This window comes from Xiphophorus couchianus, chromosome 21, assembly GCF_001444195.1.
Source record: "Xiphophorus couchianus chromosome 21, X_couchianus-1.0, whole genome shotgun sequence".
NCBI lineage: Eukaryota > Metazoa > Chordata > Actinopteri > Cyprinodontiformes > Poeciliidae > Xiphophorus > Xiphophorus couchianus.
The window spans coordinates 1,348,735-1,375,096 of NC_040248.1; the positions used below are offsets into that span (position 1 = coordinate 1,348,735).

At 38.9% G+C, this 26,362-nt stretch overlaps 4 protein-coding genes, 1 long non-coding RNA gene and 1 pseudogene across 50 annotated transcripts in view; 1 reads left to right on the plus strand and 5 right to left on the minus strand.

Moving 5' to 3' along the window:
* LOC114136412 (NACHT, LRR and PYD domains-containing protein 14-like) overlaps positions 1-26,362 on the plus strand; it is a 337,230-nt gene that overhangs the window by 225,640 nt on the left and 85,228 nt on the right. The window lies entirely within an intron of this gene.
* Positions 1-26,362, minus strand: part of LOC114136418 (NACHT, LRR and PYD domains-containing protein 3-like) — a 476,176-nt gene that overhangs the window by 54,569 nt on the left and 395,245 nt on the right. For 9 of the 44 annotated variants that reach the window (XM_028004357.1, XM_028004356.1, XM_028004355.1 and 6 more), the window contains exon 1: positions 663-764. The exons of the other annotated variants lie outside the window; for them this stretch is intronic. The gene's annotated coding sequence lies outside the window, so the exon portion shown is untranslated. Of the gene's footprint in view, positions 1-662; positions 765-26,362 lie in introns of those variants that run through there. 44 annotated transcript variants of the gene reach the window in all.
* LOC114136436 (interaptin-like) lies at positions 1,131-3,830 on the minus strand. Its single transcript, XM_028004427.1, has one exon. The coding sequence runs from the start codon at positions 3,462-3,464 to the stop codon at positions 1,572-1,574; it is 1,893 nt and encodes a 630-aa protein (XP_027860228.1). The 5' UTR covers positions 3,465-3,830; the 3' UTR covers positions 1,131-1,571.
* On the minus strand, positions 7,386-9,091 carry LOC114136471 (beta-1,4-galactosyltransferase 1 pseudogene; annotated as a pseudogene).
* LOC114136490 (uncharacterized) lies at positions 11,059-12,321 on the minus strand. Its single transcript, XR_003593819.1, has 2 exons — positions 12,011-12,321; positions 11,059-11,940 (listed from the first exon to the last, which is right to left on the minus strand). It is a non-coding gene; the product is annotated as an uncharacterized LOC114136490 (long non-coding RNA).
* LOC114136452 (beta-1,4-galactosyltransferase 2-like) lies at positions 12,547-22,691 on the minus strand. 3 transcript variants are annotated; one of them, XM_028004460.1, is made up of 3 exons: positions 22,136-22,249; positions 14,343-15,004; positions 12,547-14,272 (listed from the first exon to the last, which is right to left on the minus strand). In XM_028004460.1, exon 3 carries the CDS (start codon positions 13,630-13,632, stop codon positions 12,718-12,720), a length of 915 nt encoding a protein of 304 aa, XP_027860261.1. In that variant the 5' UTR covers positions 13,633-14,272; positions 14,343-15,004; positions 22,136-22,249; the 3' UTR covers positions 12,547-12,717. The 3 variants fall into 3 exon arrangements, with proteins under 3 accessions (XP_027860261.1, XP_027860260.1, XP_027860258.1); XM_028004459.1 differs by having other exon boundaries at positions 12,547-15,004; XM_028004457.1 differs by lacking the exons at positions 12,547-14,272; positions 14,343-15,004 and adding an exon at positions 16,784-18,156 and having other exon boundaries at positions 22,136-22,691.

The following is a 26,362-nucleotide window of genomic DNA, read 5'->3' on the forward strand; positions in this document are numbered from 1 at the left end:
GTTGTGTGTGTGTGTGTGTGTTTGTGTGTTTGTGTGTTTGTGTGTGTGTGTGTGTGTGTGTGTTTGTGTGTTTGTGTGTGTGTGTGTGTGTGTGTGTGTGTGTGTGTGTGTGTGTGTGTGTGGGTGTGTGCGTGTGTGTTTGTGTGTGTGTGTGTGTGTGTGTGTTTGTGTGTTTGTGTGTGTGTGTGTGTGTGTGTGTGTGTGTGGTGAAAAATGGTTCGTAGCTGCAAGGAAACATAACAGGAGGGTTAAGAGATTCTGTAGTCAGACAAGTTCATCTACATTCTCATGAGCCTCTACTGGCAAAACAAACCTGTTCATCAACATTCAGATCATAAAGTCCCAACAGGCGAGATTATAATCTCATTGTTAAACAGTTTTGACGTCTTTAACAGGCGTCAAAACTTAAAGACGTTTATTTCCAGAGTTAAAGTGACAAACTTTCTATTCAGAGCATTAAATGACAGCAGCGCAATAATATATCTGACATTAAACCACTTTTACACAAACAGAGAGATTATATTTAAACAGCGGAAGTTGCTGCTCAGATTAGTTCAAACTGGGACTGAAAAGTTCGGTCTGTTCTCGCTTCTCTGACCCGGAAACAGAGAAAAGCTTGAAAACGGGTCAGAACCAATTTTATAGAAAGTGTGTGTACTCACTGGATCTGCTGCTGAGATGTCTGCGTCACACAATGGAGGCGCTGCAGGTGATCAGCTTGATACAGGTGAGGAGGAGGAGGAGCTCACCTTCTGATGTGTACACTGTAAAAAATAAGTGCCCTGCCCCGGGGCAGCTCAACATGTGGCTCAGGAAGTTGAAATCCAACTTACAACCTTCTGGTCACAAGACGACCACTGTACCACCGAGCCACAGTCGCCCTAAAAAAGCCACTGCATGATCCTTTTGCTAATCTTCTTTAAAGCCCAGAATAACGAGCTACAATTCAGTGCAATTTAATATAAAAAGTGAGTAGAAAAGGTAAACTAAAGGACAAACCATAAAAGCACAAGTACAGTGAAAATAAACAGAAATCATTACTATTAAAAGAAGAAATTTTAATTCTTAAATCAATACGTTGCTATAAAAATTGAGCCGAGTGTTGGGGCACTGAGCCGTCAGCCACTAAACTTTACAAGTTTAACAATAATTCTGGACATGGTTGGAGTTCCTTAAACTCTTCTGGGGTCAATTTACAGTGACCAACTGACCTGACCTACATGTTTTAGGAGATGTGGGGGGAACCGGAGCACCCGGAGAAAACCCACGCAAACACGGGGAGACTATGCAAACTCCACACAGACGGTCTCTGTGAAGACGCAGCGCTAACCGCTGCACCACCGTGCTGCCCACGTTTTTTCCAATTGGTTTGGGAAGGGATCTATTTTCTAGTTTGCCAATGGGGGAAAAATCTTTGCCTTTTTAAATTCTCTATTGACGGAGCGTGGCATGGCGCCCCGTTCACAGAGGCTACAACCTCCAAGAGTTCGATTCCTGGGTTCCTCTCTTGCACGTCTTTCTCCTTCTCTAAATATCTAAATCAAGAACATTAAACATGTTCTTGATCGTATTCACTCTTGCTTTTTCTGTGGCTTCTTTAATCGCAGAATGTTTCGTATTCTTTTCCAAAATGAAAATTTAGATTTCTTTTTTTTACCATCCTGCGTGGTTTTAGTATCTGGATTGTTTAAATCCTCCTGGATGGTTTCTCCAGGGATCTCGATCTCTGCCGGGGATTCCGGATCTGTGGAACAACCTGGTAAGGTTTCTCCTGGGAGTTCCTCCTCTGAACAAACCTCTTGATTTAAAACTTTAACCAGGTCCACTTGGTTCTGTGAATCTTCCTCCTGTTCTTGGAAAACTGCGATCTGTTTCTGTTGGAAATCTTTGTTCTCAGATCTCAGAGTGATCAGTAGATCCTCTTTAACTCTTTCCAAATCATTTTTCATACAACGTATCTCCTGATCGTATTGTTGTTTTAGTGCAGAGACTTCGGTTTCGTACCGACAGTTTAGCTCCAGGTACAAACCGTTTACCTTCTCTAACTCAGCCAGTGCACTCCTTTCTTTCTCCTGCAGGAATTGAATCTCTTTGGTTGTTTTTTCTTGCAGGACGGTGTTCTCAGCTCTCATCTTTTCAAGTAGCTCCATGTCCTCCTCTGATTTCTCCATGTTAGTTTTTCTCTCTTGAATTAATTGCAAATTTAGTCTTTCAACTTGTTCTAGCAGAGCAGAGTAATTAATTTCATGGACCAGATTGTCTTTCTTTTCTCTAGAAAGAGCTGTTTCCCCCTGTTGTATCATCTGCTGGAATGTTTCCACGTCTTGTTTTAGTCCAATAACTTCACTTTCATATTTGCAGTTCAGTTCATTGTATGAACTTTTAATGTAATTTAATTCTTCCTTCAAAAGTTTCTCGCTGTCCTGCAGATATTGAATCTCTTTGGTTGTTTTTTCTTGCAGGACGGTGTTCTCAGCTCTCATCTTTTCAAGTAGCTCCATGTCCTCCTCTGATTTCTCCATGTTAGTTTTTCTCTCTTGAATTAATTGCAAATTTAGTCTTTCAACTTGTTCTAGCAGAGCAGAGTAATTAATTTCATGGATCAGATTTTCTTTCTTTTCTTTAGAAAGAGCTGTTTCCTCCTGTTGTATCATCTGCTGGAATGTTTCCACATCTTGTTTTAGTCCAGAAATGTCACTTTCATATTTGCAGTTCAGTTCATTGTATGAACTTTTCATTTGATTTAATTCTTCCTGCAAACGTTTCTCGCTGTCTTGCAGGAATGAGATCTTTTGTGACATTTCTTGGAACATGTCGTCCTTCTCAGCTCTCCCATTCTCCAGGAGTTCTTGTTCCTCACTAAGCTGCTCTTCATCAAACGTTTGTGTCTCGGCCTCCTGCCTCACCAGACCATCGTCTGCTTCGTACTTAGAGCGCAGCTCCTGGTAGGAAGTCTGCAGTTCGTCCAGTTCTTCTTGGAGGGCCTGACTTTTCACTTTCTCATCATGTATTTCAGCTTTAAGTGCTTCCTGGCTGAGGAGGTGGGCCACCTTTAAATCCACATATTCTTGTTGCAAGGGCTTCATCTTCATGTCTTTCACATCTTTGTAAGCCTTGGAAGCAGTGATCACAGCTTTAATGACTTCTGGATCACTGAACCTCTCTAGTCTCTCAAGTTCCCTCTTTGCGTCTTCGGCCTGGCTGATAAGCGTTTCTTTGATATCTGTCTGCCTTTGTAACTGGAGTTTCGTCTCTTCCAGCTCCTCCTTCAGGTGGGCCAGTCTTTGGTTGTCTTCAAACCTTCCGGCTCTCTCTATTTCTAGAAGGGAGTTCAGTCTTTGGATTTCCCAGTGTAAGGCATTCGGCTGTGCAGGAGGGAACCTGCCTTCGGGGTTTTCCTGGACTCCCCTTCTCGCATGGGGTCCCATCATCCCACTGTGGTATCTCGGCGTATGATGAGACATTTTCTCCTAAATACAATCAGTAAAATAGTCGATTGGTAAACTACCTGAACGGTCGATTGGAAAGAGCTTTGAACGTCTGAACTGGTCAGTGATATTGCAAGCAATGAAAAATATGCAGAATTGTGTTACATACAATTCTGCAGTTGATGACATCACAGACTGCATCGCCAGTGACATCACAGAATCTTCCTTTGCTGGCGGTGTGACATCATTCCACCACCAAATATCTTCCTCTTTATTCTTGTTTACATTCAAAATAATCCAGGATTCAGTCGTTTTTATCCCAAATATCAGGGCATCAAACTCATTTCCATTTGGGCCAAATCAAAAATCAGGATGTTCTTAAAGGGCCTGTAGGGCCGAAACGTATTGATAAAAACCAATTAAACTGTTAAAATATCAATAAATAGGTGTTTCAGCATTCAGTAAGTGTTTCTTAAAATAACATCATATTGAACATCTTTTCACACTAATCAGTTCATCCAGGATTGTTTTTGTGGTTCTCTGCAATCAACATCACAGATTTTGTGGTGCAAATTTAGAAATATTTGTAATTCGTTAGGAATTGTTTCGATATTCGCACTAATATATGATGTTAAATGTGATCTTTTATTAATTGCTCCATCAGTCATGGACTATAACTTGACATCAAGTCAGGCTGAAACAGCAGCCACTGGAACCCAAATGGTTTCGGCCAATTTTGAGAAAAAAAAATGTTGCTAAAATCAGAAATAAATGTGGGGATCTGTTGATTTTTGAGTGAATTTTGCAGTTATTAAAACTGGAAGGGCCTACTGCTATAATTTGGGGTCTAGAGGGCCACATAAAGAGCTATGGGGGGCCAGATTTGGCCCTCGGGCCTTGAGTTTGGCACATGTGCCATATATGATCATCTCATGTGAACTCTTTTCAGTATCTGTTTCTTGAGAAAGTTTTTTTTATCTTTTTTTTATTTAATATATTTATTGTTTTCAACAAATTAACAAAACTGCAGGACAGTTATCAAAATCCAATGATATCCGGATCATCGATCAGGCCACGATGACCAGTTGGCGTGACGCTGGCATTGGGATCTTCTATATTGTCATCATCAGTGAGTGAGTCCAAACAAGATTGCAGTTACAAATAAATTCCACAATACGACTGTCCAACTGTCATTTATGTAACCAGAAAATAAACAACAAAAACAGTGATACCCTAACCCAGGTTATCAAGGATAGAAGATAGAACAGCAAATAGATAGATGGGGGAAACAGAAAGAAAAAAAAGGGGGGAAGGTTAATATGTACAACTAAAACAAGATAACTAAATAAAATATTCAGCTCCTCCGCATACTGCTGGGAATGAGTTCATCAGGGTGTATTAAGTCACTTGTGTACCAACCGAGAGGCCAACCTACAGCCTTTCTGACAGGCAGGGAGGCAGCAGGGCCACAGAGCAGACGCTAGTCTGTCACTACCAGTGTCCAGTGGTATTACTCAAAAGTTCAAGCAATGGCCCCCACGTCCCAACATATCTGGGTACATTATTATTGAGAGATCAGCAACACCTGCACAGAGGAGGTCAGGCAGAAAATATGAGGACTAAACATTAAATCTGTGTCAACACTGAATCAGACCCAAAACTGTAAAAAAAAACAACTAATGTTTAACTCTGAACAAACAGCAGGCTAAATTCAACCAAAACTGAACTTTTCTGGATCGACTAGACGCCAGACAGCAGAGAGATTCCTGCCTAAAAGAACTAAAGCACTCTGGCAGTGAAACCGGAACAAATCATCACAGGTACAACTCAGAACCATGTTCTGCTGGAACCACAACAGGAAGCAAATCCCTGGATTTATCCAGCAATCAGAGTCAGAGAAACCTAACAGAGATTAATGTTCAAAGATCTCAGTTAGCAAACCAAACTTCAGCTCCTCCTTGTCCAACGGCACCAGAACGGCACCAGAACGACACCAGAACGACACCAGAACGACCCTCCGACCCGCAAACATCAAGAAATCAACCAGACATCAGCATTATAACAGCAGCAGCAGAAACTGGAAAGGCAGCAGGAGCATCATCATTGTTAACGATTTAAAGATGAAAACAGCATTAGCATCATGCTAACCAGAGCAACGTAAGCATCAACTAAACCACAACGTTCAGAGCTGATTATCAGCAAAGAACAAATGTTAGTGGCTGATGAACAGAGGAAGTAAACAGCAGAAAAGAGCAGAGCAATATGGAAACTAAAAGTGATCAAACAGAAGCTGTGGCTGACGGCCAGCTGCAAAATCCTCTGTTTTGTCAAACAAGATGGAGAATCCGGTCCAACGTTTCCTTTTCTGCTATGATCTCCATGATCACCAAAGTGATACAAAACTTTCTGTCATTTTCTATGATAGATCAAATATTTCCAGCCGCCAAAAGCATTGAGCTCAGCGATGCTGATTGGCCAAATGTTTGTTTTTTGAAATGATTGAACTTCTGGAGAGAAATAATACGAGTCTCAGCCATAATAATGTTTTACATTTAAAACGTATGGTTTGATAAAAAGACTCCTAAAAGTACATTTGTTTCACAAGTAAATGTTTTTCTTACAAAGTGAATATAATTATTGATGACAAACTGATTGTTAAGAGTTTCTTCTCAGACAGAATCGTTTGGTTCGGGTCAGCACCTCTTCAGATGGTTTCGATGTTCAGCTGGAGCTGATTTTATTCAGTGTTTCATCAGCAGCTAAATGTCAGACAGGAAACTGGGATCTTTTATCATGGAAACAAAAACAGATTCTGATCACGATCTCCATCCAGTCTGAGGTTCAGGTTGGAAAAGAACCAATAGAGCAAAACAACAATAAATACAGAGAATCAATCAACAGGAAAGTTTGAGAAAACTGAATGAAAACCAGAACCACTGAACATAAACATACAGCTTTATGTTCAGTTTTATATATCTATAAATCCTCCATCGTTCATATTGGTCACCTAGTTTTGTACCTTTAGCATCTTCCTCTAGGGCGATCCCACACCGCAGCCTCCATCACTCATCACTCCATCAATTCGCTCTTGGTGGATGTTTGTGATGCAGTTATCTGAGGGAAGGACCAGGATTAAACCTGGAAGCCATTTGCTCTGTCGCCCTTCAGTAAGTCAGCTGACTGTAACCACCATCTTCCTGTTTTTCTGCAGCCTGAGTTGTTTCTCTTTTCACCATCATGACAGCTTCCTATTCACCCAGATACTCCATACAGGCCAGGCTGCATATTTATGAACTATTTCCAGACTCATCAACAAAAGACAGAATCTGAAACTCTCTGAGGTTCTTACTAACGGTTGGTCTCTGCCTGACCTGGAGGGAAACTTTACCTCCTTCATCCTCCTGAGTTTTATATAAACTGAGGTTCATTGGTGGCTTTTAAATATTTTCCAGAGTTTTGGTGTTTGTAGCTTATAAATAATGTTATTTTAAAGTAAATACTTAAAAAATCCTTCCTTTTAATACATTTTAAACAATTTGTATTGTATTTTATGGTCTGTGCTCATGCTCTAACATGTAGTAATTATCCTTTATGGTTCAAATTATCTTCATGTTTTAGTAAAACATGAAGCTTTTAACAACATTTTACTAAAACACAGAATCCATGTAGAATGGAGTCAAATTTATGAAGTTTTCTTCTTTAGTGATTTTTAAACATATTTATATGTGCAGTTACTTTGAGACCACCAGAGGGCGCTAGTGTGTTGAAAACATTTAACAGGTTTCTGATTTAATCTTCCAGTAAAATCATATTAAAACTGATTTAACTTTTAGACATTTAAGAGACATTTTATTTCTTTATTTAAAACTGAATTACTTTACCTCAGTATTATTGGTTGAATTTCACCCATGAAATCTTTCATTTTTACTTTTTATTTTTCTTTTATATGGTTTTCTTGTCTCCTTTATTTTTCACTGTGAGCCAATCAGGTTTGACCAGTAGCTACGTACTTCCTCTCTGCCTCCATTTTATGGTGAAGCTACTGAAGCTACCAACTGTATATCAAATTAAAGTTACTGAAAACAGGGAACTAGGAATAAAAACTGCAGTTTTTCTGTCTTCATATCACATTTCTGAGACCCAACACTCCTGGTCTCTCTTGAAAAACAGATTATTAATCTCAGTGAAGTGTGTTTTAAATATTTATAAAGGAATGTGAATAATATCTACTGTAATGTCAAATAAATGATAAATACATCATAATGATTAGACTTTAAAAGTTTAAAAACTTTTATTCATGCATCAGATTATACAGAACAAAACAGCCTTAGAAACGTAAGATAATAAAAATATTAAATTACTGAAATCTCCTTTTACATTATATTTATTGTTTATTTTAAAATTAATAAATTTTTAAGAATTTATTTAATTCTTAAAAATCCATCACCTTATTGTGCTTCACTTTATTAAAAACAGAACCAATATTGAACCAATAAAAGCTCCAACAGGGAAAAAGTCTCAATCAATAATAAACCAACAAAGTTTCATGTCATCGTTATGAATGTTGGAGAATCGAATCAAACTGATCTACGTTGGTCTGAACATGAAGAGCGTTTGGTGGAAGATCCAGTTCCGTCACTTCTTAAAGTGGATCCGCCTTTCAGGTCCACCAGAACCGCTTCGGTGGTTCTGGAGGCTTCAACCTGTTTGAAGGAGGTGGATCCTGTCCACTGTCGCCACATGCTTGCTGCAAAGTCCACGACTCCATGCCATCGTTTCCAGTTTGAACACATGAACTGGTCGTCAAACAGACACCAGTACGCCTCCGTCCAGGACAGAAACACCTTCGGTAATTTAAATAACCAACCAAGTCCCATCTTCCATTGTTAGGTTGATGAACTTGGACTATTCCATTTTATTCTCCCTGTTTTATTAGTTGACTTTTGTTTCGGTCCAATCGTCCAGGTGTGGAACAGAAACATCTGGATCCACATCAGCCTGAACATCCACTGTAACTAAAGTGTATAATAAATCCTTCCTAATCTCCCTGACTGTGTAACTGAGAGTACTAAGCCCATCTTTGATTATATTAAAATACGTTTCTGTCAGTTTCTGAACTCTTCTTGGGTTTGGATCGTTGTGAGAATCTCTCTCATGTTGTATCATCTTGTACCTCCCAGTGACGGAGTCTGGTCTGGATATGAACATCCGTCTGTAAGAGATCCGCTGCGACATGTCGTCGTCTTCACCCCCCCAGCCCCAGAAGGTGTTTGAAAAGCCGTTGACTTTAAGGAACTGCTGTTTGGACAACGCTGAGACGCCACCGAAGATGGTGGCGTAGGGCAGGATGAAGTTAAACTTGTCCACAGCCACAGATAAATGTCTGGGATGGTCAGAACATCTGTAGAGGTTTCTATCATCTATTGGTACCAGGTCTACGTCAGAAAAGACAAAACAGTCGTAATCGTATTCGATCAGCGCTTCAACAAATCCGATGTTCATCAGCTTGGCCCGGTTGAACGCTCCGTCTCCGTCCTGGTTGATGACGTACACACCGTAGTCCAGCTGCTGACGCATCAGGACCGGATGGACGTAGTGGAGCCAGTGGGTCAGGTGTTCATACCGGTTTCTGAACGGGATGATGATAGCCACCTAGAAGATGGACGTAAAATAAAATACTGATTCTGCAGAATTATCTGAGCTATAAACCCAACTGGCATTACGGGATTTAAATGGATGCTTGTTCTGCTGTAGCACAGAAGTTATTGAAGTTATTAATAATAAGAGTATCAGTTTTAATGATTGATAATTATTTAAAGGTCTTATTTCATTTTTGGTTGCCAGATTAGCTTTAAATAAAATTCTTAGAAGTAAAATCAAAGATGGTGCTTGAAGTTTCTTGTCATTCATTATTTTGACTGACGACATAAAAAAATTTTATATTCTCTTCATACCCCTCAATTTTTAGATATTGTTGACATATTGACATGTTCAGTCGCTGTAGTGGCCATTGTGGGCCAAACCAAACATCCTGTTCCATGAAGCCACTATAAGGCACTGGGGTCAAGTTTTCCATATGCAGGCAAAAGAAGGTTCACTGTCCAAACTTGTCTTGTTGTTCTGGATGATTTATTTTGTTTCAGCTAAACAATTACAGAGTTCAAACTTTGTCTTGTTTTCATGCTGCCTCTCTTGCTCTGGTAAAAACCAAAGGCCCCAAACCCAAATGCCTGCTGGTCTTTACTAGGCCCCTACACTTATAGAAAGTGGATTGATCCACCTCACTTCCTGTCTTTAGAAAACGAATAAATAACAAATAATAAAACAAAAGATAAATAGAATCAACAATTATTAACCTGCAAATAAACTCTGTAAATAATACAAAAACTAGAAATGTAAGAATAAACTAACAAAATTCAAATGGATAAAGAAATAAAGAATAAATAGCTCCAACACTCCGGCCCCTAATTCCTGAGGCCGAAACATCGTCAGTGACCCCTCACACCCCCACCATGGACTGTTCTCCCTGCTGCCCTCTGGAAAGAGGTTCTGCAGCATCCGGTGCAGGTCCACCAGGTTCTGAAACAGCTTTTTCCCACTTGCCATCAGACTGCTGAACTCTTAACTGGACTGCACTTAAAATCTGGTCTCCACTTTATACCTTGCACATGTACAGAGCTAAATAACTTCTATTTTACTGTCAGTCCTGTACCTTATATTTTATATTTAGATTTATATTCATATTTTATACTGTATTTTATTTTATTCTGGAGTAACCTCACAACATTGGAACCTCAAAACATTGTCCTGAGCCGTATGCAACGAAATCTCGCTCTGTATTCACCCTGTGCATGCAAAATGACAATAAAGTCAGTCTAAGTCTAAGTCTAAGGAGTGAGACATCTTTTAGTTCTTGTCCATTTTTGTCTTTCCTGCATCAAAGGTAAATACTCAGAAAGGCATTTCAGTTGTAAATTTCTGTTGTTGTGCACATCTGATCCATTTGAAGTTGTTTCTGCCTCTGTTTAGGTCTGACGACAGGAGAGTCAGATGAAAAATTTGTTCTTTCTTTCGGAACAAACTCATCAGCGCCAGGATTTAGCAGAGGTGTGTCCTTTACTTGGGCTCTTTCAAAATAAGAGTTCATTCCATCGGATCGTTGAGAACCAGCAACTGAGTTTATGTTCAAAACATTAAGTTTTGCATTAGTTGCTGCCAACTCTGTTTCCAAGTCTAATTTTTCCTTTTCTTTTCTCAGTTTTTCCTCTTGAGCTTGGATCAGATGTCCAACGCGGCCAATCTCTCCATGAACGCTGCCTTTTCAGCCGCAGCTTTAATGCGAGCAGAAGAGGTAGATGAAGTCCAAGACTGCTGTGAAGATGTTTTTGAACGTGGCTTTACACTTGAAATATTAGAGACACTGTCTTCAGGATTTATTTCATCCAGATCTGCAACCTGATCATCATCAACATTATTTTTCTGTTCAGTATATGAATCTCCTGCTTCATGCAACCAAACCTTTATATTGTCCATAAAATCAGAGAATGTCGTCACCTTGGACTGAAAATACACAGATTGCCTTTTCACTTCTTCTTCTGGTAATGGCAAGCTTAAAACGGATTCATGTAAATCGGTTGCATCTTGATAGCATTTAATAAACTTGACAAAGTCAGAAGACACTTTCTTAACATTTTCTTGTGACGTCATTAATGCGGAAATTTTCTCCACTAATTTTGAAGCTTGTTTACACTTTAAACTTCGTTTTTCTTGACATGTTTTTATGTAAAACTCCAAACCCTTTGGCGTGAATTTGATGTTTCGTTTCTCTTGCGACATCTGAGTGTCATCCTCTTTGCTCTTTACATCAGACATTTTTAGCGATTCTTTGAATTATTTCAAACATTTAAAAGCAGCATAATCCACAAGGAATCCACAGGACAAATCACAAACGTGTCTCTTTGTTTAAGAGGTTGATTCGTGTGAACAAACATTTCCATGATGGGCGTCGGCACACGTCTTTATCCAATTAAGCTTCAAGTTGTCACATCAAATCATCTCATCAGTCTTTGCAGTGAAATAATGTCTTTAAACTCCAGTAGTTTCATCGTTTTCCTTTACGGCTTGAACAATATTGCCACGTACCAGTTTGATGAATGAGTGACGTGTCGATCCAGGCCCGATGCTTGATTTCAACACGATCCAAAACCTTTTGTTTGACGGTAATCCTTGAGATCCATACACCCAACATGTCCATTGATGAGGGATTATTCCTTTTAGTCCACGAGTTGGTTCCTTACTTGATCCATGCGGAGGTTTTTACTTGCTGTAGTGGCCATTGTGGGCCAAACCAAACATCCTGTTCCATGAAGCCACTATAAGGCACTGGGGTCAAGTTTTCCATATGCAGGCAAAAGAAGGTTCACTGTCCAAACTTGTCTTGTTGTTCTGGATGATTTATTTTGTTTCAGCTAAACAATTACAGAGTTCAAACTTTGTCTTGTTTTCATGCTGCCTCTCTTGCTCTGGTAAAAACCAAAGGCCCCAAACCCAAATGCCTGCTGGTCTTTACTAGGCCCCTACACTTATAGAAAGTGGATTGATCCACCTCACTTCCTGTCTTTAGAAAACGAATAAATAACAAATAATAAAACAAAAGATAAATAGAATCAACAATTATTAACCTGCAAATAAACTCTGTAAATAATACAAAAACTAGAAATGTAAGAATAAACTAACAAAATTCAAATGGATAAAGAAATAAAGAATAAATAGCTCCAACACTCCGGCCCCTAATTCCTGAGGCCGAAACATCGTCAGTGACCCCTCACACCCCCACCATGGACTGTTCTCCCTGCTGCCCTCTGGAAAGAGGTTCTGCAGCATCCGGTGCAGGTCCACCAGGTTCTGAAACAGCTTTTTCCCACTTGCCATCAGACTGCTGAACTCTTAACTGGACTGCACTTAAAATCTGGTCTCCACTTTATACCTTGCACATGTACAGAGCTAAATAACTTCTATTTTACTGTCAGTCCTGTACCTTATATTTTATATTTAGATTTATATTCATATTTTATACTGTATTTTATTTTATTCTGGAGTAACCTCACAACATTGGAACCTCAAAACATTGTCCTGAGCCGTATGCAACGAAATCTCGCTCTGTATTCACCCTGTGCATGCAAAATGACAATAAAGTCAGTCTAAGTCTAAGTCTAAGGAGTGAGACATCTTTTAGTTCTTGTCCATTTTTGTCTTTCCTGCATCAAAGGTAAATACTCAGAAAGGCATTTCAGTTGTAAATTTCTGTTGTTGTGCACATCTGATCCATTTGAAGTTGTTTCTGCCTCTGTTTAGGTCTGACGACAGGAGAGTCAGATGAAAAATTTGTTCTTTCTTTCGGAACAAACTCATCAGCGCCAGGATTTAGCAGAGGTGTGTCCTTTACTTGGGCTCTTTCAAAATAAGAGTTCATTCCATCGGATCGTTGAGAACCAGCAACTGAGTTTATGTTCAAAACATTAAGTTTTGCATTAGTTGCTGCCAACTCTGTTTCCAAGTCTAATTTTTCCTTTTCTTTTCTCAGTTTTTCCTCTTGAGCTTGGATCAGATGTCTTTTGTCCAACGCGGCCAATCTCTCCATGAACGCTGCCTTTTCAGCCGCAGCTTTAATGCGAGCAGAAGAGGTAGATGAAGTCCAAGACTGCTGTGAAGATGTTTTTGAACGTGGCTTTACACTTGAAATATTAGAGACACTGTCTTCAGGATTTATTTCATCCAGATCTGCAACCTGATCATCATCAACATTATTTTTCTGTTCAGTATATGAATCTCCTGCTTCATGCAACCAAACCTTTATATTGTCCATAAAATCAGAGAATGTCGTCACCTTGGACTGAAAATACACAGATTGCCTTTTCACTTCTTCTTCTGGTAATGGCAAGCTTAAAACGGATTCATGTAAATCGGTTGCATCTTGATAGCATTTAATAAACTTGACAAAGTCAGAAGACACTTTCTTAACATTTTCTTGTGACGTCATTAATGCGGAAATTTTCTCCACTAATTTTGAAGCTTGTTTACACTTTAAACTTCGTTTTTCTTGACATGTTTTTATGTAAAACTCCAAACCCTTTGGCGTGAATTTGATGTTTCGTTTCTCTTGCGACATCTGAGTGTCATCCTCTTTGCTCTTTACATCAGACATTTTTAGCGATTCTTTGAATTATTTCAAACATTTAAAAGCAGCATAATCCACAAGGAATCCACAGGACAAATCACAAACGTGTCTCTTTGTTTAAGAGGTTGATTCGTGTGAACAAACATTTCCATGATGGGCGTCGGCACACGTCTTTATCCAATTAAGCTTCAAGTTGTCACATCAAATCATCTCATCAGTCTTTGCAGTGAAATAATGTCTTTAAACTCCAGTAGTTTCATCGTTTTCCTTTACGGCTTGAACAATATTGCCACGTACCAGTTTGATGAATGAGTGACGTGTCGATCCAGGCCCGATGCTTGATTTCAACACGATCCAAAACCTTTTGTTTGACGGTAATCCTTGAGATCCATACACCCAACATGTCCATTGATGAGGGATTATTCCTTTTAGTCCACGAGTTGGTTCCTTACTTGATCCATGCGGAGGTTTTTACTTGCTGTAGTGGCCATTGTGGGCCAAACCAAACATCCTGTTCCATGAAGCCACTATAAGGCACTGGGGTCAAGTTTTCCATATGCAGGCAAAAGAAGGTTCACTGTCCAAACTTGTCTTGTTGTTCTGGATGATTTATTTTGTTTCAGCTAAACAATTACAGAGTTCAAACTTTGTCTTGTTTTCATGCTGCCTCTCTTGCTCTGGTAAAAACCAAAGGCCCCAAACCCAAATGCCTGCTGGTCTTTACTAGGCCCCTACACTTATAGAAAGTGGATTGATCCACCTCACTTCCTGTCTTTAGAAAACGAATAAATAACAAATAATAAAACAAAAGATAAATAGAATCAACAATTATTAACCTGCAAATAAACTCTGTAAATAATACAAAAACTAGAAATGTAAGAATAAACTAACAAAATTCAAATGGATAAAGAAATAAAGAATAAATAGCTCCAACAGTCGCATTTAATTAATATCCAGCAGATACTCCGGATCCCAAGCTGATGAACTCATCTGTTTTTCTCCGTAGTAGTTATTATGGACTGCGGTCCAAAGATCCAACCCGACCAGGAATTCCTTCATTTCTTACATTTATTCACCAACCTTTTGTCTTGCGACGCAGCTGGATGGTCGGTACCGGCCTCCCTGCTGAAGGAACGGGCCGACCAGGTTCCGGACGTCCTGCAGGGTCCGGTTGGTTCTGAACTCCACGTACAGAGATCCCAGGAGGTTCGGAGGGCCGTCGGGACACGGACCCAGAGCTCCTCCTGGCCTTCCTGGCGTCGGTGTCGTATTCGGTCGGACTGCCGCTGCCAGTATGTTTACGGAAGTATTATTTCTTGTAATTACCAGGCTGCTCGGTACCGCGGCGGGGACATTTCTAGCTTTCAGGTGAAGCAGAAGCACCGCAAAGAATGTCAGGCTGGAAAAAGAAAAAAGTAACAACAGTTTAAAGGCCGTTTTCGGCATGCTAACAGTTAGCACTGAAGGTTTAAACATCTTCCCCGGATAGTTGTCTGGTAACGTCCGGCGGACGTCACGAAGCGCCATTAAACGTTTTCTACGAAACAAAACGTGAAAAATTACCTGTTTTAATGACATTACAAACTATCAAAGCGAAACTAATGGTAAAAAAAAAATATATATATATATATACCATGTACTATTACTGGTATGAAAGCAGAGTACCCACAAATTGTACTCAAGTAAAAGTACTTCCACATATCTTTACTCAGATAAAAGTAAAAAGTATCCGTCCAAGAAATGAATCATAAGAGTAAAAAAGTATTTGGTAAAAAGTTTACTCAAGTACCGAGTAACTGATCAAAACATAAATCATTTAATATTTAAAAATTACATCATCAGATGCAACAAAATATAAAGTTAAGTGGAAATGTTGGTATTTTAAAGACCAATGTGACAATAATTCATATAAATAACAAAAACAACCAAATCAGGCAAAAGAAAAGTTTTCCGACTCGGTTTCTTTCAATAAAAAAACTTTAGCAAAAGCTGCAGGTGTGTCTGGTGATTTTCTTTTATTAAAATATGTTTATTTTTCATTCAAAGTGTAGAAAATACAGACATTTTACCCAAGTAAGAGTAGAAATACTTCAAAGTAAAATTACTCAAGTAAAAGTAAAAAGTACAGTGCAATAAAAATGCTTCTGAAAGTACAATTTTTCAAAAACGTTACTCAAGTAAATGTAACTAGTTACTAACCACAGGCAGCAGCAGAGAAACGTAAATTAGAAAATGTAGCTGGTTCAGAGGATCAGTTTTAATTCAATGGGATTTGGATCAAATCAGAATAAAAATAAAATCAAGGAAAAGGTCAACATTTTAAAACATGCAATGCTTTGAAAAACACCTTATAGGATCAGAGGCTAAGTAAGAGCAGCTCAACTTCCATGTGTTTTTAAAGAATAAATCCAGGGCATTAATAAAAGTTTTAAAAAATATTTGTTAAAAATGCTTCTCAAGTGCTGAGTAACTGATCAGAATGTCTCATTTAATATTTTTAAATGATGTCACATTAAAAACTGTGGAGAGTTTAGTATTTCAAAGACAAAATAATTTATTTTCATAAAAGTATGAAAATTACAAAACAGGTCAACAATGAAAAACAGGAACAAACATTAACGCTGGATGCACTGGCTTTAAGAAATAATGGACGTTTCTGAAAGTTCTTCCTGATCGTTTAATGCCCAGCAGTAAATCAGCCTGAGATTTCCCCGACAGCGTTTCAGCTCCATACTGGAAACACTGGTTTCCATTTAAACCTCTCTGGACAACGCGGCTCTATTAAAACCTCCTGCTGGTGAGTGTTTAACACAACAAACTCAACTGGATTTTTCCAGTCACAGACGGGTCAGGTTGGAATTTATTTTGGGTTTGTGTCTGTTGTCAGATCAGAACCTGAAAATTTCTCCGGGTCCAACAACCGACGGACTCATCTGGACCTGCAGCCAGGCTGTTGACATATTATGATTTAGAGTCCAGTTTAGCTTTAATTACGACGTTTTCTGAGCAGATTATGTTTAGTTTAGTAATCTTTGCTCATTTTTAGCAGATAAGATATACTGTATATTAATATTAATATCTTTAAATGAGAATATAGGAGCCCAAACAGCCTGTAGTTTCATTCAGCGCTGCCTCTCTAACAGACGGAGTAATCACGTTCAGGATGAGGCCAACGACGTTTTGTTTAGGAAAATGAGTTTTATTTTTAAAGAATCCCATAAAGTTATTACAGTCCAGCAGCTGCTCACTTCCTCTGTTCTCCTCTTTATCAGGAAGCTACAGAAAATTTTACTGAAAACATTTGAGAATAAAGACTCATTTTCACTAAAATCCTGTTTATGAGATTTTCCTTCAATCTGATTCATTTTTACATGAAAAATAACCAAAATCATTTCATAAGACTTTATAAATATGAATCATTTCATTACATATCCCCTCATTGTTTATTTAATAAAGTCCTTCCCTTTACTGTTTACAGCATATAAAAATCTGAATGATTTAAATAAAATCCAGGTTTTTAATTTAAATGTTTGGATGGTAGAAACTCCCTCAGAGTCTCAATCAGAAATAAATCAAGACAAACATCATGGCTGAATTTAGGAGAATCAAGTAAAAACAGTTTTACTTTGGTGGAAGATCCGGTTCTGTCAGTTCATAAAGTGGATCCACCAGCTGGTTCTGCTGGAGGCTTCGACCCGTTTAATGTAGGTTGATCCTGTCCACAGTCGCCACATGCTTGCTGCATCGGTTTAGTTTGGACTGAGTTGAACGTTATAAAGCCTTGCTGTTGTGGGTTGCAGGACTGACCAGACTGGACTCATTTTTTGTTCTGCTGGTTTTAAATTGACTTTTGCTTTGATTGAACTCTGAGACAGAAACATCTGGATCCACATCAGCCTGAACATCCACTGTAACAAAAGTGTATAATAAATCCTTCCTAATCTCCCTGACTGTGTAATTCAGAGAATTAAGCCCATCTTTGTCCATGTTAGAATAAGTTTCTGTCAGTTTCTGAACTCTTCTTGGGTTTGGATCGTTGTGAGAATCTCTCTCATGTTGTATCATCTTGTACCTCCCAGTGACGGAGTCTGGTCTGGATATGAACATCCGTCTGTAAGAGATCCGCTGCGACATGTCGTCGTCTTCACCCCCCCAGCCCCAGAAGGTGTTTGAAAAGCCGTTGACTTTAAGGAACTGCTGTTTGGACAACGCTGAGACGCCACCGAAGATGGTGGCGTAGGGCAGGATGAAGTTAAACTTGTCCACAGCCACAGATAAATGTCTGGGATGGTCAGAACATCTGTAGAGGTTTCTATCATCTATTGGTACCAGGTCTACGTCAGAAAAGACAAAACAGTCGTAATCGTATTCGATCAGCGCTTCAACAAATCCGATGTTCATCAGCTTGGCCCGGTTGAACGCTCCGTCTCCGTCCTGGTTGATGACGTACACACCGTAGTCCAGCTGCTGACGCATCAGGACCGGATGGACGTAGTGGAGCCAGTGGGTCAGGTGTTCATACCGGTTTCTGAACGGGATGATGACAGCCACCTAGAAGATGGACGTAAAATAAAATACTGATTCTGCAGAATTATCTGAGCTATAAACCCAACTGGCATTACGGGATTTAAATGGATGCTTGTTCTGCTGTAGCACAGACGGTTCATTCAACATCTAGAATAGCATTAAAATGTTTACCAAAACTTTGCTGGTGAAGTTTTATTTAAATTCATAACTATATAACATTTATATACTTACATGTAAAACATGAAGTTATAATGCAGAAGCTTGTGGTTGTTAAAGTCCAGTCTGTGCAGGACGGTGTGTTGGGTTTCAGTTCAAATCAAATGACGGTTCATTTATCAGCAGAACTTTATAACAGGCTGGACCGTTTGAATCAGCTGTTCTGGAGCTGAGACATTCAAACCGGCCGGTCCAGACCGTTCAGGTCTGGAGGTTCTGCTCCAGACCCGGTTCTGCTGATCACCTGACCGTTTCATCCAGGTGAGCTGAAGCAGAGATCGACCCAAAACGAGTTAAACTCCCTGTTTTAAATGAACGGCTCATTTAAGAGAAATCTAAAACTCAACACATAATAAAAAGTTGAGTAACTTGTAGAACTAAATGTATTGAAAATAACAGCATAAAATCAGTTTAAGGTTCTTGTTTTTTACCTGAACTGTTTTTATAGGAACAGAAACATTTTACTTCATCCTTGGACCTTCGAGCATTTCACATTTTTATGTATGTCAAAATGTTTATCTTGTTTTCTCAAATAAATAAATCAGTAAGAAGGTTTGAAACAGCGACCCCTGGCGGCAAAACATGAGATATTACATAATTTTCTTTCATACGCCAACTGACTTCCCCTAAACTGATGACTGTGTCCTGCTCTGGACATAACCACACAGCAAGCAGTTATTAATTTCGTATGTTATTGTGTAAGTTAAATTCTGCAGATTTTCAGCTGGTGTACAATGTGTACCTTCTTTTGTTTTGAACTTCAACAAAGATTTAGAACAAGAAGAAATTTGTCTCATTTCAAGAAATGTTTTTAGATAGTAATGTTTTCTCACCAATATAACTTTCTCCACAATAAATGAATCCTGTCAAGACATAATTTCAAATCTTTTCTCTCCTGCTTGGCTTTTCGTAAGGTTGCCAGGTTTGGAAGGTGACTTGGCTCGGGATCTCCAATATCCATCAACTCTGATGCCTTTGCTGACCTCCATACAGCTGGTTCCATCCTACCCTCACACAACTCTTTTGAAACCTGTGCATGAAGGGTTCCTGACATGAATCTTTTGGACTGGCCAGTGTGCAGGGAGATGTCGGCACCTTGGATGGAGCACTGGAGCACCATTGGGCTGTTGACCGTTGGCTCTCTGTCACATGTCATTTTAACATGGCCTTGATACTCTTTACAGAAGCCTTTGATATCAATGTACTTACTAGTGACAGTTGGATAAACCTTTGCTCTTTGGAATACAAATGTACATGTGCTTTTCAACTTTTTCCAAACCAGATCATTAATTATGTGACTCCAAGTGCCAGGTTTTAAAATTGTGTATTCCCTTTTGCCAGATGATGAAAACTTGTCATCGTATTCAACTCTTTCTGGTATAAATTTAACCCATTCTTCAAATGGAACTTCAAGCTGAAAATCTGTAAATTGTCCAGAAGAAGTTGTGCCTGAGTCAAACTCTGTGTCCACGGGGCTTTCAGGATCACTTTCTTGATCATTTATTTCCAAGCTTGACCATACATTTTGTCTGTTTAGCTTTACAAATGTGTACAGGGCTTTTGCAGACATTTTATTTCCCAACTGCTGACTTAGTTCTGTCCAGACAGCGGCAGCGGGAGTGGCTATATTGCCGTTTTCTAGGATAGCCTCTTTTGACTTGCAGAGAACTGCGAAAAGAGACTCTCTGTCCACTGCTGGCTGTCGAGGCATCTAGTTAAAAAATAAAAAGACTTTGATTAGCATTGCTCAAAATAATAATTCTGGTCTACATAATTTCGAAGAAGCCACAAAACATTGACATTCTAGCAGAGGCTGCACAATTACAATAGTCTTGAACTAAAAAAAGTTAAGTTGGCTTTCCCAGTTTCTCATTTCTACTATTTAAGCATTTTTTTTATATACTGTTTTTATATATTTTTTTAATATAAAATATATTTACTAAATATTAAGTACATTACTTGGATGAACTTTATTGAACCAATGACGCTGCAGTGCACTTCCGGTTTTACTAGAATGTTAGCTAGGGATTTTTTGTTGTTGTCGTTTTTTACCCTTTTGCTGCATAATCAGCAGAAAGTAAGTCAACAATGTGAATACAATTGTTGAAACCACCTCTGAAACCAAAGCACAGTTGAACAGTCATACAAATACACACATTACGTCACGGTCACGGCCGCAGGTCCTGTATTGACAGGATTCATTTATTGTGGAGAAAGTTATATTGGTGAGAAAACATTACTATCTAATAACATTTCTTGAAATGAGACAAATTTCTTCTTGTTCTAAATCTTTGTTGAAGTTCAAAACAAAAGAAGGTACACATTGTACACCAGCTGAAAATCTGCAGAATTTAACTTACACAATAACATACGAAATTAATAACTGCTTGCTGTGTGGTTATGTCCAGAGCAGGACACAGTCATCAGTTTAGGGGAAGTCAGTTGGCGTATGAAAGAAAATTATGTAATATCTCATGATGAGCAGTAGCCCAGTTTGTTTTGTTTTGGAGCAACATGGGGGGATGGTGACGTCATCGGCCAAAATTATAACTTTTAATATCTCGAAAACGAAAGCTGCACAAACGAAAATTTTAACGGCACAAACCTGCACTAACGGAGCACTAACCACTCAGACTATTTGCTGAATTTTTGAGGTGGGTGGTGTTGGGATCTGGAGCTGTTCATCCACCAGAGGGCGCTGGAGGCTTTGTTCCATCTGAGGGCGTCTCCTGACCCACGCACCTGAAACCGTTCTGCCATCAGGAGCTGTATAACTGGAGGAGGCTGCTGACACTTCCCTGCCAGATTGTTAGCCAGTTATGCTGATTGTCCTGTGACGTGCTGAAAATAGATCCTGCCCAGGACCCTTCCGGACCTACAGATCGGCAGCCTTGCTTCTGGCAGAACAGTTCAGACTTACCTGTCCGTCCTCCAACGCCGCCGTAGCCCGCAGTCCTCCGCGCCTCAAACAGACTCCGGATTTCCCAGGTTTTCCCCCCAGTCCTTTCTCCTCCCGATCGGAGCTGACCTGAGATCCAGTCCCAAACGCTCCCGGATTGTTTACCTGTTCCCCCCGCCCCCCCCTTGTTGTAATAAATCTCTTAAATCAATCTCGGCCTCTGGTGTTGTTTTGCATGTGGGTTAGGAAGTTAGACCTCAACATGACAGGTGAGGTGTCAGCTTCACTCAGCTCATGCAGCTCTCCTTCCTGTCTGCCTCCTGTCCAAAAATACGAGCCACTAGCGCCGCCAAAACTCTTCGGAGAAAATAATAATAATAATAATAATAATAATAATAATAATAATAATCAAAACATGACATTAATTCAGGTTCCATCAATAAATTTGTAATTGATTACGTTTCAAATAAACAGGTGGGTTTTTAGTGGAGTTTCATCCATAAAGGTTTACCTGTTGCACTCCTACTGTGTTATATGGAACAAAATACCTGCTGCTATTTTTATTCCCACTCACAGTCAACAGTTTAAAACGATGTAAACAGCATTTAATGGGCCTCTGGTACCAGGTTCCGTTCACCTCTTTCACGGAATTTCGTGGCACAAAAACTTTATTATTTCATGAACTTCGCGCCGTTTTAATCAAGCAGTTTTACTTCAAAATAAATAATTTCAAGTTGAAATCTGAATTTCAGATTTTTTTTCACTTAAAATATTCATTCATTTATTATTTTTATTTCATTTACGAGTTTATTTTTGCACCGACGACATATATAAAAGTTTCAGAGGAAACTTCAATTAAATTCATTATTTTTCCATGTTTTCACCAACCTTTTGTTTCGCCCTGCAGCTGGTTGGTCGGTACCGGCCTCCCTGCTGAAGGAACGGGCCGACGTGGTTCCGGACGTCCTGCAGGGTCCGGTTGGTTCTGAACTCCACTTGGAGAACTCCCTGCAGGTTCGGAGGGACGTCGGCGCACGGATCCAGAGACTTTCCTGGACGTCCTGTCGGACCTGCAGATTCCTCCGGGTTAGTTTCTCTGTTTAATGAAGCGATGGAAAATAATTTTCTGTTCTCGGAGTAAAACAGAAACAGAGCAAAGCAAACCAGGCTGAAGGCAGAGAGACACACCAACAGGCTAAAAAACGTTTTCAGCATTTTGATTCAACCTGGTTGGTTTTTCAGGTGATCCAGCCGCTGCAGAATCTTCTGCTTTTTGTTTTTTCCTGCTCTGTTTCCGCTTTTAGATTTTATTCTCAGTCATCAAGCCTTCAGCTGCTTTAACAAAAGTCTAATTATAAGATGGACGAGTCAGAAGATCCATGTCAGATGAAAAGCATCTCCCGGATCTGTTCAAGGATTGATGCTTTATTTGTTAACCAGAAACTGGATCTTCTGGTTCATCACTGCTCTCTCTCTCTCTTCACTCATCAGAAAAATGTTTCTTGGAACATTAAACCTGAAATGTCCCGGATTTTTTTAGCTTTTAATTTGCATGATGTGAGAATGAGGAACATAAATGTTTCCATCTCATGTTTGAACCGTATCGACTTCACTTCTGTTGAAACTGCTCTGTATAATTATAACCAAACAAAATGAAGGAAACAATTTAAGCAACAACTCAAGTGAAAAATGTTTACATTTATTTTAATTTATTCATATTTGTGTGTTCTTTGTAATTATGCAAGAATTCCTTTTATGCACTTTTAGCTAATGTTCTGCATTTAAATTCAGCTTTACTGTAGTAATTATTTAAGTTTTTATTCTTATCAAATGAAGAAAACAACATAATAGATGTTCAAAATGTGTTTAATTTGAATTCACATATTGATTAGATTTCAAAAGAAAAATTTAAACCAGAGAGTTGAATAAAAATATCTTCCACACCACAAAGGTTGTGAGGAATCTAGTTCACTTTCTGAAATGAATGACAAGGATATTTTTAATATTCTGTCATTTTTACCAGTTTCCTGGTGATTGTTAAAAAACAGACAGTTTTACCGCTCGGCTCTGGTTCCCTTCGCTTTGGTGGCTGGACTTTATTCTGGAACAAACGTTTGCAATAATATTGGAGTAAATTTCTCTCCATATGAGGCATTAATAATTAATAACCTGGAGATGGAAACATATTGGATCTGGAAAAGAAGCTGCATTTCTGCTGGCAAATAGCTTTTAATTATCCTGTAGAGCCACAGAAACTGATTATGTGGAAAAAAAATTAAACTTACAGAAACTCTGAGTGGCAAAAAATAAAGGAGGATATTTCTGTGACAGTTCAGTTCTGACTATTGGCAACATTATTCTCAAGGCCCCTGAAAGGATGCAAACCCTGACTTCGGACACAGCTGCTCTTTGTTCGACTCCCCCTAGTGGTCTGGAGTCCTTCTGTTTCCAGCATGTTTTTGTTTGCATCTGTTTGTTTGCTGCACGTTTGTGCCTCAACGTGCCTCACTGTAAAATACAGTGGTGGAAGTAAATATACTTTCAAATACTGGCATCTGTAAGAGCCAGTATTTTACTGTAAATTTAGTTTAACTAGTGCATTCATTTTATGAATAAGCTACTGCAAAAGAAACTGTAATGCAACATTTTAAAGTAATCTTAGTTTTACGATAGAATAGTAAAGCCTAACCCAGAGTCGGCTTCTTGTTAGAGGTGCTAAAATTGGTGCGGTTCTAAAATGCATAATCTGCATAATCATAACTTCATATAACTCAAAGGAGGATGCGATAAGTAACCTTCAGAACAGAATCTATATTTATATCACTTTGCCTCAAACCAGATGCATATTTTCATTATATTCAGACATTCATAACACATAATCATTCCTCAGAGAACTGGTAAAAAATAGGCCTTCAAAGTCAAGACATAGTTTCAGTAACACTGGAATAAAAATGCCAGACTTACAGTTTACAGTGACATAAACTGGGTTTAACTTGTTCATTTCTACAATCTTAAGAACATAAAAACACAGTTGTTAAAGAAACATCCATGCTTTGGGTATCACTAAACAAATCAAAGAAAAAAGACTTATAAAAATCAAAAATGCAACATGGTTGAAATAATGTGGGATTCTAGAATCAACAGGGTTTTAAACTGTGAAAACTATTAACGGTTTTCAAGAGTCCAAGTGGCTCTTACTTTATTAGAGGCACATGAAGGCACCGTCCAGCAGAAAAAGATAAAACAATATAATTTAGGTCTTAAATGATATGGAAACAGAAATATTTAAAAGAAAAAAAGACCAAGTAACTTGTATGAAAAGCAACTTGAAGTCCGTCAGGTTTTTGATGAAGGTGGAAACCTGAACATTCACTGTCTGCTTTTTCTTTTGAATGATTTTTCCTGCCTTTCTGGATACCATCTTCCCGGGTTAATCCCAATGAAGCGACTAAAAAACACAATCAAAAATGGGAACATTTGGGAGAATATCAATAGTGTGGCACTCTGAAGACAGCAGGTACAAAATATAAAGCTTTCTTTACTTAATGTGGAAAAATGATCCTGTTTTTAATTATGTAAAGAGAAAACATCATCAAATGTTAATCATAACTTGCTTTAAAACTTTAAAACCATGTCATTGTATTTTCCTAGTGGCTCCCTGGAGCTTTTTCAAAAATGTTTGAAAATGGAAAAAGGTGTGGGTGGGAAACAGCCCAGATAGCACATGATGTTAAATCAACGTTGAAAAATAGTTAGAATCGTTGATTTTTGGTTGAAGTCGACAAATGACGGTGGATCAACCATCAAACAACCATCCAATCAAACCGTTGAAACTGTGACATTGAATCAACGTTGTGTTGTGGTTGAAATCTGATCACTGAAATGCCGAAGTCTGATCAATGGTTGATTTTTGGTTGAAGACGACAAATGACGGTGGATCAACCATCAAACAACCATCCACCTCTAGCCAAGTAACCAGTGTTGAAACTGTGTCATTGAATCAATGTTGTTTTGTGGTTGAAATCTAATGACTGAAATGCCGATGTCTGATCAACATCTGATCAATATTGAATCAATGTCAGCTGTTTTGCCTCACCCCTTCCCCTCCTCTCCTCCTCATCAGAGCTCTGGGTCAGAGCATTTTATTACTGAGCGGGGGTTATCACATTTAAATTAAGCACTGTAGAGGATAGTGGGTGCTGATTCCTTTCTGTACATTTTCTTACTTGTTCATAACAATTCTCACTGACTGTGTGTGTGTGATATATTGACACAAAAACATCTACAACTTACTAAAAGGAGTGGAGCGGTCCACCCCCACCGTTTACATGAGTGGGATAGCCCAACCACACAGCTGCTTCGCTGTTGGCTTGTTGGAATATATGTTAATTCAATGTTGAATTACCATCACAAAGGTTGCATGTTTGGTTGAGGTTGACAACTGATGGTGGATCAACTATAAAACAACCATTCAATTCTAGCCAATTAACATCCATTGATTGAAATGCCAAAATTGAATCCAGTGTTTTTCAGCACCGGCACCAGGCACACTGCCCTGCAAGTTTTAGGCATTTCCCTAATTCAGCACACATGATTTTAATTGACATCTGATTAACAGGGTTTTGCTGAACTGAAAACACGCAGGTCAGTTTGATTGAGGACAAGGTTTGGGAAAGAACTACCCAGATAGCACACGATGTTAATTCAATGTTGAATTATTATCACAAAGGTTTCATGTATGTTTGAGGTCGACAATTGATGGTGGATCAACTATAAAACAACCATTCAATTCTAGCCAATTAACTAATGTTGAAACTGTGTCATTAAATCAATGATGGTTTGTGGTTAACATCAAATAAATGAAATGCCGCCAACGTCGAGTCCAGTGTGTTTCAGCACTGGTCCTCCAGGCACTACAAGTTTTAGGCATTTCCCTAATTCAGCACACATGATATTAATTGACATCTGATTAACAGGGTTTTGCTGAACTGAAAACACGCAGGTCAGTTTGATTGAGGACAAGATTTGGGGAAGAACTAGTAATCTAAATGTTCTAAAAGTGGAGGGGTGTTTATTACACCCCTCCACTTCACTCTCACATTCTAACCCCCAACC